We start from the raw sequence: 12,517 nt of genomic DNA on the forward strand, positions 1-12,517 counted from the left end.
AACAGTGCTCTGAGGAACCTTCTCTGGAAAATGCTGGTATAAATACAGAACATAAAATGTCATTTTTTATTTCACATACATTTTCGTTGATAAAATCTCCCTTCATTTTAACAAAACTTCTCAATATAGGAAAACTACACAATCCATCTTTGAAATATTAACACTAATGTTCTGCATGGTCTATATAAACAAAAGATACATGAACCTGGCAGTATTAATTCAGATTTTTTTCCCTTGGAGAAATCAATTTTTTTAATTCAGAAAAGAATAAGTGAGCCAAATTAATATTTGAAAAGTCATTTTACAAGAGTTGTTGCTGGGCATGGTGGCACATGCCTGTAAACCCAGCACTGTGGGAGGCTGGGCAGGAGGATATCTTGAGCCCAGTAGTTCAAGACCAGCCTGGGCAACATCTCTACAAAAATAAAATAAATTAGCCAGGCATGGTGGTGCATGCCTGTGTTCCCAGCTACTTGGGAGACTGGGGTGGGAGGATGTCTTGATCCTGGAAGGTTGAGGCTGTAGTGAGCCATGATCACACCGCTGTTCTCCAGCCTGGGCATCAGAGCAAGACCCTGTCTCAAAAAAAAAAAAAAAAAAAAAGACTTGCCAAAATATTGTGCAACCTGGAGCCTGTATTGATTTTTGTTTGGCTGCTACAATTTATTTCCCACCTAGCATTGAAATTGTCACTTAAGTACAACAAACAGAGGCTGGGTGTGGCGGCTCATGTCTGTAATTCCAGGACTTTGGGAGGCCGAGGCGGGTGGATCACTTGAGGTCAGGAGTTCGACATCAGCCTGGCCAACATGGTAAAACCCTGTCTCTACTAAAAATATAAAAATTAGCCAGGTGTGGTGGCGCGTGCCTGTAATCCCAGCTACTCAGGAGGCTGAGGCAGGAGAATAGCTTGAATCTAGGAGGCAGACACTGTAGTGAGCCGAGACTGTGCCACTGCTCTCCAGCCTGGGCTGGAGAGAGACCCTGTCTCAAACAAAACAAGACAAAACAAAACAAAAAAACAGATTGTCTAAAAGATCTATATAATGCAAAATGAATAAAAAATGGACGTACCAGCTGTGTAAAAGCTAATAGTAAACTACAACTCTCCCTACCCACCCATAAAAAGAAACAATAATGTAGAACTCAGTGTTTTGAGAACTCCAACAAATATATGTTTAAAATATGATAGAGTCACAGAAAAGGGAGTGATAACTGTGAACTATGATAAGTGATAAGTTTTGAACTATGAGCTGTTTGGTGGCAAATAAGGGAGTAGGAGGAATTTAAGCAAAGAATACGGTATGTACAAGGAGCAGAATACTAATAATGTGTGGAGCATTTTTATCCATAATGAAAAGTTCAGTATGACTCTAGCGCAGTGTTATAAAGCGTGGGCTTTAGTCAAACACAAAAGAGCTCAAGTCCTGGCATGGCCATAGTATGTATGACTTTAGGTAAGTTATTTCTCTAACTTCTCTTTCCTTATCTCTAAATGGCATAATGCATGTAAAGCACCTAGCACACTGTCCAATCCTGAGAAGTTTCTTGACTTTAAGTTCTGATTTATATCCCATTGCCATTTTCCTAGTCCCTAAGTCTATTTTCATCTTGTCACCTATGCTGTTTTTCTAGAACTAAAATCCAATCATGCCAAGTTAAAAACTTCAGATTGCTTCCCATTACCTACTAAACTCTTCAGCTTTGCAAGCAAGGCTCTTGTAGTTCAAGTCGCTACCTACCTCTCCAGAAATACCAGTTCATAGTACTTCTCTCCCTCCTTTTCCTAACCTCATACTATTAAATAGTAGTATTACTAATAATAATAATAGATAAAAATTACTGAACTAATCCCAACATTAAGTAAATCCTGAAAGCTTCATTCATATCACGATCTATGAGAAGGAGGCCTTCTGGAGATAGGTACTAAACAGTCTGCATGGCCATACACTGTAGCCCTGGATTTGAAGAGTTCTCTATGCTACCTTAAGAAGCTTAGGCTCGGCCAGGCGTGGTGGCTCATGACTATAATCCTAGCACTTTGGGAGGCCGAGGTGGGTGGACTGCCTGTCCCAGGCGGGCGGATTGCCTGAGCTCAGGAGTTTGAGACTGGCCTGGGCAACACGGTGAAACCCTGTCTCCACCAAAACACAAAAAAATTAGCCGGGCATGGCAGCTAGTGCCTGTAGACCCAACAACTCGGGAGGCTGAGGCAGGAGAATCGCTTGAACCCAGGAGGCGGAAGTTGCAGTGAGGCGAGATTGTGCCACTGCACTCCAGCCTGGGTGACAGAGCGAGACTCCGTCTCCAAAAAAAAAAAAAGGAGTTTAGGCTTCAGCCGGGCGCCGTCACTCACGCCTATAATCCCAACACTTTGGGAGGCCGAGGCGGGTGGATCACCTGAGGTCAGGAGTCCGTCTCTACTAAACATACAAAAATTAGCTGGGTGTGGTGGCAGGCACCTGTAATCCCAGCTATTGGGAGGCTTAGGAGAATTGCTGGAACCCGGGAGGCGGAGGTTGCAGTGAGCCGAGATCGCACCACTGCACTCTAGCCTGGCAACAGAGTGAGACTCCGTCTCAAAAAAAAAAAAGCATATTACCTGCATTCTCCCCAAACTTTACTATTTATTATAAATTTATTCTCTAAAATGTCACGTTTCAGAAGGGATAGCATCTGTTATCATTTTTGTACCATTACAGTTACTAAGAACACAGTAAATGATTACATATTATTTACTCATTGATATGTTAAGACAGTTATTAATTTTCAACAAATATTTATTCAGGACTGTGGTCTAGGCACTGTGTTTGACTCTGAGTAAATAGCAATAAATCCTTGTCCTAAAAAGAGTTTATAATATTTATAAAAATTTTTAAAAACTAGATTTCTTTCCAACAAAATGACAAATAAACCAGAGAGGAAATAAAAATTCAAACCAAAACTATCGAAAAGAATTACTTATATTTGTTTGTGTGCTGATTTACAGATACAAAGCAGTTTCACATATGATATCCAGTTTTGAACCTCACAATAAAGAATAATAATATTGAATGGGAAATCACCCTGCCAGATACATAAAAAATATTAATGTCAGTACTAGTTCAGAAAATGGATAAAGTCTGAAAGTGGTCATGTATGTATAAGAATATATATATGAAAAAATATATATATAGTGTGGTAAAGGTGCCATTTGAAATCAGTGGGGAGGGAATGAATGATATTTTGGGATAACTGGAAATGCATTTGGAAGAAATCTATACTACCTTATTCTTTATTTTTTCCAGAATGTGGAGCAGAGAAACAAGGAGACAGAAAATACATGACATAATGGCAAGATTATGGTTCAACAGGAACTTTTAGACATTGCTGCTGGGTACTACCGCTTTGGAAAACACTTGGATGTTGCTTAGTGAAGTTGAACATGTACATGAACATGAACAACGAACAATGCCAATTCTCTTGCACATGCACATTTAGGACTTGTGTACAAAAATGTACATAACAGGATATTTGTAATAGTCCCAAGCTGCAAACAAACCAAATGTCCATCAGCCACAGAATAGACAAATAAATTGTAATGTAAATAAATTGTATGAGTATAAAATGGAATAGCACAACAATGAAAATAAATAGGTATGGTTGACTCTTACAATGTTGAGTAAGAGAAGCAAGTCCAAAATGATATACATAAATAAAATTCAAAACAGACATAACTAAACTATATTATCAAGAGATATATATCTCAGTTGTAAAACTACAAGGAATTCCTATGATCAAAAGAATCATAGAGTAAAAAGACAAACCACAAATTAAAGTTAAGAAAATAATTCTACTACCAGCAATAAAGAGAAACATTACATGATATAGGGGTCAGTTTATCAAGAAGACATAATAATCCTAAATATGCATGCACCTAATAACAGAGCTTCAAAATACAGAAAGCAAAAGTAAAGCAAGAAGTAAAGCAATATTTACCACAAATATCAAAGTAGTAGTTATCTCTACTGGAGAAGGAAGAAGTGTGACCAGAGGAAAACACACAAGGTTTATAAGGTTGTTACCTTAGAAACAGCAGTTAAACTTCTAAAAATAATAATAGGACAAATGCATGAAACTGCATTTAGAAAAATGTTGCTCTGGCCTGGAGCGGTGGCTCACACCAATCCTAGCACTTTGAGAGGCCAAGGTGGGTGGATTACCTGAGGTCAGGAGTTCGAGACCACCCTGGCCAACATGGTGAAACCCTGCCTCTACTAAAAATACAAAAATTAGCTGGACATGGTAGTGCGCACCTGTAGTCCCAGGTACTAGGGAGGCTGAGGCAGGAGATTTGCTTGAACCTGGGAGGCAGAGGTTGCAGTGAGCTGAGACTGTGCCACTGCACTTCAGCCTGGGCAACAGAGCGAGACTCGATCTCAAAAAGAAAAAATAATGTTGCTCATTGCACTATGCATGATAGCAAAAACATTAATAAAGGGTTGGGGAAGTAAATTATGACACAGGGAATTCTATAATGACACAGATCTATATTTATTGATATGAAATGTTTATATTTTAATATAAGAGGCTTTAAGAGTCTGTATGTGTCTTCATTTCTGAAAAGTAAAAATATATATTATTTATATACAAGAACTAAAAAATAACAACTGGAAGAATATATATCAGAATTCTAAGTAGTAGTAATCTCTGAGTAGTAAAATTATTGTCAGTCTTTATTTTCTTCTTTATTTATTAGTAAAAGTATACTTTATACTTATTTTCTTCCTAATACTTACTGATGTTTCTAGAACTTTTAAAAATGAGCACACACTAGCCTCTCATTTAAAGCATATAAATAAAGCAGACTACAGTCTAAGAATAATAGGAAAAAAATTAGTTTAACTTTTAACTTTTTTACCATATTACATTAAAAAATAAACTGTGAAGGAAAAGCAGATATACTAAACATTTACAAATGAAATGCATCCCCCAGATGTTGACTAAAGACAACATCTATTAAAGCTGTAGAATATAGTAGTTCTTAATCAGTTACATTTCTTGTATTCTAAATTTATTCTAAACCCAACAATGTTCCAAAGTTAGTACCTGCTTTCATCTTAGGTGCATTTAATATTTACTGTTTATTACTTGACACCAGTTAGATGCTCAGTGAGTTTAATTTTTATTTAAACATTTTAAATTACCTATCTTTTTTTCCTATTGATTCTTAGACTGTAGTCAGCTTTATTTATGTATTTATGAGATGAGTTTAATTTTTATTTAAACATTTTAAATTACCTATCTTTTTTTTTTTTTTTTTTTTTGAGACAAGGTCTTGCTCTGCCACCCAGACTGGAGGATGATGGTGCGATCTCAGCTCACTGCAGCCTCCCCGTCCCTGGCTCAAGCAATCCTCCTGCCTCAGTCTCCTGAGTAGCTGGGACTACAGGCATGTGCCACCAGACCTGGCTAACTTTTGTGTTTTTTCGTAGATACAGGGTCTTGCCATGTGCCATGTTGCCCAAGCTGGTCTCAAACTCCTGGGCTCAAGTGATCCACCCACCTTGGCCTCCTAAAGTGCTTATTACAGATATAAGCCACCACTCCTGGCCCCTATCACTTTTAAAGAATCGAGTTATTAGTAATTATTAGTAAATTGATAGGTGTAATCAGATAAAAATTTTAAAATTCTCTGAAATACGTATGTTCCCCAACATTAAAGTTTTTTTTTTGTTGTTGTTGTTTGTCTTGGTTTGATACTGATTTCCTGATCCTTCTGGTCTCTGAGTAATACCAAAGTTTTATGCAGTCACCTTTCCTTTCTCTTCCCCTGTAGCTTTACTTTTATCTAAAACTATTTTATTAAAAAAGAAGTAAAGGTGGTAATGTTCATTTAAGTGCTGTAACTATTTTGATTTTGTTTTTATTTTAACATAGTACTTAAATTGTTTTCTTTTCCTCCCATCTGGCAAAAATATTTTTTTAGAAATCCCCAAGTGGAATTGTAGCTTTCTTTTTATACTGCCTATATTTGTAAGGCTAGGTTTGCTCAGGGTTTGCTTACAGACTTGACTGCTAAAATGTACTATAATAGCTTCTTTCTTTTTCCCATTCCAGTTTAAAATCACCTTCTTCCTGATTCTTGTTAGGAAGCTCTTTCAAAGTGTTTTCTAACAAACTGGGATCTCTTCCAGGTTCCTCCTTGAACAAAGTTACACTAATTGGTTTGTGGATTGTTCCATCACCCTCATTAACACCATTATTAGTCTGCCGCTCATCTAAAATAACTGTTGATGATGGTGAAAAAACATTTCCTAAATGGTCCATTACAGGAAGCAAATATAATTCTGGTTGAAGAGCCTAAAACATATAGGAAATTTTAAAAGTTAGTTTGCAATTAAAAGCAGTGCTCTAAGTTAAAAATTAGCATAAGTTTAAAATGTCACATTACATACATATGGAGGAGCAAATGATTTGAGTTTCAGTTCTGATTCTTGCTTTTCCTTCACCTAGAAATAAGTAATGAGAAAAAAAGTAAAGCTTTTGCTACATTTTTTTCAATTATTTTTACCTCTACTTTTTTTGCAGGAAGGCAAGTATTTGTGGCAAGTATAAAAATCAAATTTAAAAGCTAGTAACTATGGCTAGATTCTAGAAATGTAGAATATAATGTTACTTTTATTCACTGTATCAAATATAATAGAAATTCTATTCATTTATTAATAATAACTATGCCTATCACTTACATGGACTTACTATGTCCCTGGCACTATTTTAAGTGCTTTACACTTAGTAAAGATTGTATATGTAGGAAATTTCCAAGTTGGGATTCAAAACCAGGTCATCTGACCCCAGAGTCCAACTTAGTAAACTTTATTTCCTACATATTCAACCCATAGAGTTCATTTGTTATTTATTTATTTATTTAACAAATATTGGAGGACTGGGCGTGGTGGCTCACGCCTGTAATCCCAGCACTTTGGGAGGCCAAGTCAGGCAGATTACTTGAGGTCAGGAGTTCGAGGCCAGCCTGGCCAACATGGTGAAACCCCATCTCTACTAAAAATACAAAAATTAGCCAGGTGTGGTGGCTCCTCCAGCTACTCAGGAGGCTGAGGCAGGAGAATCGCTTGAACCTAGGAGGTGGAGGCTGCAGTGAGCTGAGAGTCCACCACTGCACTCCAGCCTGGGCAACAGAGGGAGACTGTCTCAAAAACAAAACAAAACAAAACAAAACAAAACAAAACAAAACAGAAATACTGAGGGCATACTATCTGTCAGGCAGTGTTCTACATGGCATGGATACAATGATAAATAAGGCAAAATCTCTGCTTTCATGGAGGTTATATTCTACTTGGGAAAGCAGATATTAAATAAATAAATAAACCCAATTTAGGATGGTGATACATGTTTTATGAAAAGAAAACAGAGTGATGTAATAAAGAGTAACTTGAAGAAAGGTCAGGGAAAGCCTTTTAGAAAAGATAATACTTGAGCTAAGTCCTGAATTATGAAAAGAAACAGCCAGCTATGTGAAAATCAGGGAGAAGTGATTTCTAGGCAAGTGCAACGACCAAAAATCAGAAATCAGTCTGCCATATTTGAGAACCAGAGGAAGATTTTTTTAGCTGAAGTATGAAACCAAGGAGAAAATGGTCATAGATAAAATTTGAGAGGCAGCTTGTTCCTTAGGCCCTTATTATCTCTTGCCTGAACCACTGTAAAACTTTCTTACTGAAATTCCTGCCTCCTCACTTCAATCCATCCTTCTCAGTGAGGCCCAATTAATTTTACTGAAGGCTCTGATCATGTCACTCTTAGTCAAAAACTCATGGTTTCATGAAAAAATCCAAACTACTAATCTGGCATTCAAGACCTTCAACAAACGACTTTATAACTTGCTCCCCACTATTTCCTTTCATGTAGTCAATGCTCCATTAAAAAAAATGTACCATTTATTATTTCTGAGTTGTCTGCATTTCTACTTCTGTGCTTAACCTATTTTCTCTGCTCAGAAAGTTTTCTCACCTTTCATCTTTGCAAGAACAAACATTTTTCTTTTAGGATTCAAATTGAAATATTGCTTCTTTCTCAAAGTTTTCTACTTCCCCTCTTCCCCTGCTGGAAGTAATATCCTTTTCTTTTGAATATATAAAATATGATATTTTATTTATTTATTTTATATATTTTAATCTTCATCACTACACTGAGCACTCTTCGAGGGCAAGATCTATATCTAGTTCTTTTTCTAGTTTTGTATATAGAAAAACATTAATAAATATCTGTTTAAAATAATAAAATATTAGAAGGATTTTAGAAATTGACCTAAATTACTTAGAAAGTCCCTTCCAATCTGGGATTCTATGATTGATATTTTGTACATTTACATACCATGAAAAAGAACAAAAAATTATGAGAGTTGTTCATTTTCTTGCCTGTTTGAGGAAAGCTGACTTAATGATCAGTAAATTAATATTAATATGCCAAAAGTCATACCAAATAGAACTCTGATGACCAAAACTTCTTCAAATTTAACTACTGATCCCAAGAATCTCACACAGCAAATTATAGTAGTACTTTGGAAGAAAATGCCTATTTTTTCCATTATCATTCATGATTTAATTTGTTCAGTGAACATTTAAACACCTCTAGTGCAAAGCATCTTGTTAGGCACTGGTTATAAATACAATGATGAATAAAATGAAGTCCCTCCCCACAAGGACCTATAATCTAATGGTAGAGTTAGATGTTAAGCAAATATTCACATAAACACATAATAATGATATAAACTGTTAATGAGAGTGAAATAAGAATATGCTGCATTTTAAAGAGTTTAAATATAGAAAATCTTGATTAAGGAAATAAAATTTATGTAGATATGAGAGACCAGAAACTTTGAGATCTGATGGCTTGTTAGATTTGAAACTTAAGCTAGGAATACTCTCTACTTAGAGTATCCTGCCCACCGAGTCACAGAAACTACAAATAGGAGTGTTTAGTAAATAATAGTTGACACCAGTCAGGCACAGTGGCTCATGCTTGTAATCTCAGCACTTTGGGAGGCTGACGCAGGGAGATCACCTGAAGTCAGGAATTTGAGACCAGTCTGGCCAACATGGTGAAACTCTGTCTCTACCAAAAATACAAAACTTAGCCGGGCGTGGTGTCGCGTGCCTGTAATCCCAACTACTCGGGAGGCAGGAGAATTGCTTGAACCTGGGAGGTGGAGGTTGCAGTGAGCCAAGATCACACCACAGCACTCTAGCCAGGGCGACAGAGCAAGACTCCGTCTCGAAAAAAAAAAAAAAGTTGACACCAAAAAAATATGTTGGAGCCATATCATTTTCACATCAAATGAGTCTAGTTGTGGCACAAGTGATGAGAACCCCATTTTTTTCCAGAACTCAAGTACTTGTTTAAAACACTTAAAAACTTTCATTTAAATTTAAGAACTTATATGATCACATTTTAAATAGGTATTTCTTTGCTTTGCAAGGCAATTCACACACAAAACCCATCATTTTCATGCCCAATAACATGACTATGCAATCTATCTTTGTTGATCTGTATGTTTAATGATATTTCCATTTCATTTTGATTGAGATTACATATCTAATAATATCTTAAGGAGCTGAGTTGATAAGCATTTAAGAAATATAATTTGAGAAGGTATGGTCTTTCTCAATCAGAAAGAAAAAAAAAGAAAACTTACCACAGCTAAATTATTTCCAATGCATTTCAGAAATAAAAATTTTTCTGCAATAGCATCTTCACCCAGGAACTCACCAAGACGCTCCCTCAGGGCTTGTAAAGTAAGTTGAGGAGATACTCTGAAATATCATAAAATTGCCTTATAATGTAATATGAAATAGATTTTGGATATATTAATGATTCAATAACTTTAGTCAGCTATCTCAAACACAAAGGTTGATTTAATGTGTCAGATATAGCTTAACATATTATGTTTCCACATTGCCGGCATTTTGTAGGTCTTCCATAAATATCTCTTAAAATAAATAATTAAAAGTCTGCCTTTAAAATTATGCAAATAAACACTGTTTATAAATTTTTGTACTGAAAAGGAAAAACAACTGTCTCTTTGCTAATCTACTTCCAAATTTTATTGTTAAAATTTGCTGTGGAATAGATGTACTTTTATACATATACCAATGAATGATTTAGCCACAGATATTTATTTTGGAAGTTTGGCAGGAGTAGCTAGTGCTTAAAAAATTTTTAAATAATCTAACATTGTCAGAGTCCACATCTTCGCTTATTAGGGATACTTTGCTCCTGAATGTCTAAAATTTAAAGCCATAACTTATGCTATCATCTGAGTTGTTTTTCTGGGACCTTATGAGAAATATTAGATAATTCATTCAATCAACACATATTTATTGAGCATCTACTATGTGTCAGACATTGTTCCAAGGAATGAGAATATGGCAGTCAACAAAATAAAAATCTCTGCCCTAATGGACTTTATAATCTAGTGGTGGGATAGAAAAATTAATGAAGTAAATAAGTAAAAAAATGTAATTCATAAGACACTACTAAGTACCAAAGAGAAAAATTAGGCAGGGAAGGGAGAAAGGGACTGTATGAGTGATTTAAAATACAGTGATTAGAGAATATCCACACAAAAAGGTAATATGTGAGTAAAGACCTGAAGGAGAAGGGAGAGCATATGGTTAGGGCAGAAAACTCATTCTAGACAAAAGGAACAGAAAGTACAAGGGTCCTGAGGTAGGGCTATGTGTTCCAGAACAGAAAGGAGGCTGATGTGGTTGAAGAAAGTGATGATGAAGATTAGAAAGAGAGGTATGCGTAAGGGGTAACAACAGGCAGTCAGATCACATAGTATTATGTGTCTTTTTGTGAATGTGAAAATACACATCTACATAGATGTAAACACATGTTCTTTGTTTATATTTTTAAACAGTTCAGAGAAAGAGGGATTGTAGATATATTGCTTCAACTGCTATTCTCAGATCAGCAGTTTTCCCTCCCTCCCTCCCTTCCTTCCTTTCTTCTTTCCTTCCTTCCTTCTTTCCTTCCTCTTTCTCTCTCCCTCTTTCTTTTTCCCTCTTTCTCTCTCTCTCTCTTTTTTTTTTTTGGCAGAGTCTCACTCTGTTGCCCAGACTGGAGTGCAGTGCTGCAATCATGGCTCACTGCAGCCTTGACATCTGGGCCTCAAAGCAATCCTCCCACCATAGCCTCCTGAGTAGTTTAGCAGATTTTTAATTTTAGATAACTTCTCTCTTAATTCACTTTGTGTATAACCATAATAATACACAGGTTATATACTGTTTTCTGGGTGGTAGTATTATGGCCAAGTGAGCTATTCCTACAGAACTGATTTAATTGTTACATAGCACTACATATTGATAGTATTAAGTTAGGAAATGGATCTATCACATGGACAAAATATTTTTCACTTATAGTTTTTAAATTTCCAAAAAGCATTTTTCTCTGAAGAAAAAAGATTCTTCTTTCAGGCATATTGTTACATGACTACACAACACTTGCCTTAGAAATCCAGCTGAAATGAATTTGTTAACATCTTCTGTTGAAATGGTATTTAGCTTATAGTTCCATGATCCTTCAGGGACATAAAAAACATGAAGTTCCACCAACTGAATAAATTGAGAAGAACATCGGTTAAAATATTTTTAAAGTGAAAAAAATCAATTGATGTCCCATAGAATTAAGTTTAATAAACACAATAGAAAAAAAAACATGGAATACATACATCCCTTTGAACAAACGAAAAACAAAATGAACTAAAAATTTGTTCTTAAGTTGGCCACTTGGCACTTGGAGTACATTTTCCCTTGGCAACAATGTTATAGATGTGGCTATGAGATTAGCTCAACATCTTTGGCATATGGTGTTTTTCCTGTGGCCTGCAGTAAGAATCCTAGGACACCAAGACTAGTTTTCTTAACATCAACCTTTACCTCACCTCACTCCCCACCTACTCAGTTCCACTAGGGTGAACTTGTGGAATCTTTATCCTTTGTATATTTTCTCCCTATTACAGTTCTGATGATTGCTAGCCCTCAGCACCTGCAAAAAGTTTAATACTGTGGTTTGGGGAATGTACTTATTCCCCAGAATTCCAGGAAGAACCTATTCCTGACCAATGAGAAAGGAATGATTGTTCTTACATTGGGCATGTCTGTGCTTCTATGTAACTATCCACTTTTCCACTGATGTTTTGTTATGACCTTGATTAGAATCCTTCTATTTAGAAGAATATTTATATAACCACAACAGAAACAGAATGATTGCAAATATAGTCTTATCTTTTAGTCAAATTAAGTTTGATACTCCCTGCATATTAAAAGTCAAAGCATTTAAATGAATATTCTCGAATGCAGTATTAAATATCCAAGAAACCTTTAAAAGTTTGAATATGACCTACTGCTAATATTAGTAATTTCATAGGAGATAAAAATGGTTCCTGAGCATAAGGTTTTCTTCAAGTTATTTTTATAAATCAAGAAAATTACTTCTATGCTTTTGATGATTA

The 12,517-nt window shown here is 35.7% G+C and overlaps 1 protein-coding gene across 5 annotated transcripts in view; it reads right to left on the bottom strand.

Annotated features, from left to right (window-relative positions):
• The window catches only part of SPATA1 (spermatogenesis associated 1), a 60,710-nt gene that overhangs the window by 34,654 nt on the left and 13,539 nt on the right, over positions 1-12,517 (bottom strand). For all 5 annotated transcript variants that reach the window (XM_063653551.1, XM_063653558.1, XM_063653542.1 and 2 more), the window contains exons 3-6: positions 11,512-11,618; positions 9,695-9,812; positions 6,438-6,491; positions 6,111-6,342 (exon numbers count right to left, since the gene is read on the bottom strand). In XM_063653551.1, the coding sequence (XP_063509621.1) occupies positions 6,111-6,342; positions 6,438-6,491; positions 9,695-9,812; positions 11,512-11,618 (511 nt within the window). The remainder of the gene's footprint in view (positions 1-6,110; positions 6,343-6,437; positions 6,492-9,694; positions 9,813-11,511; positions 11,619-12,517) is intronic.

Source organism: Pongo pygmaeus, chromosome 1 (assembly GCF_028885625.2).
Source record: "Pongo pygmaeus isolate AG05252 chromosome 1, NHGRI_mPonPyg2-v2.0_pri, whole genome shotgun sequence".
Classification (NCBI taxonomy): Eukaryota; Metazoa; Chordata; class Mammalia; order Primates; family Hominidae; genus Pongo; species Pongo pygmaeus.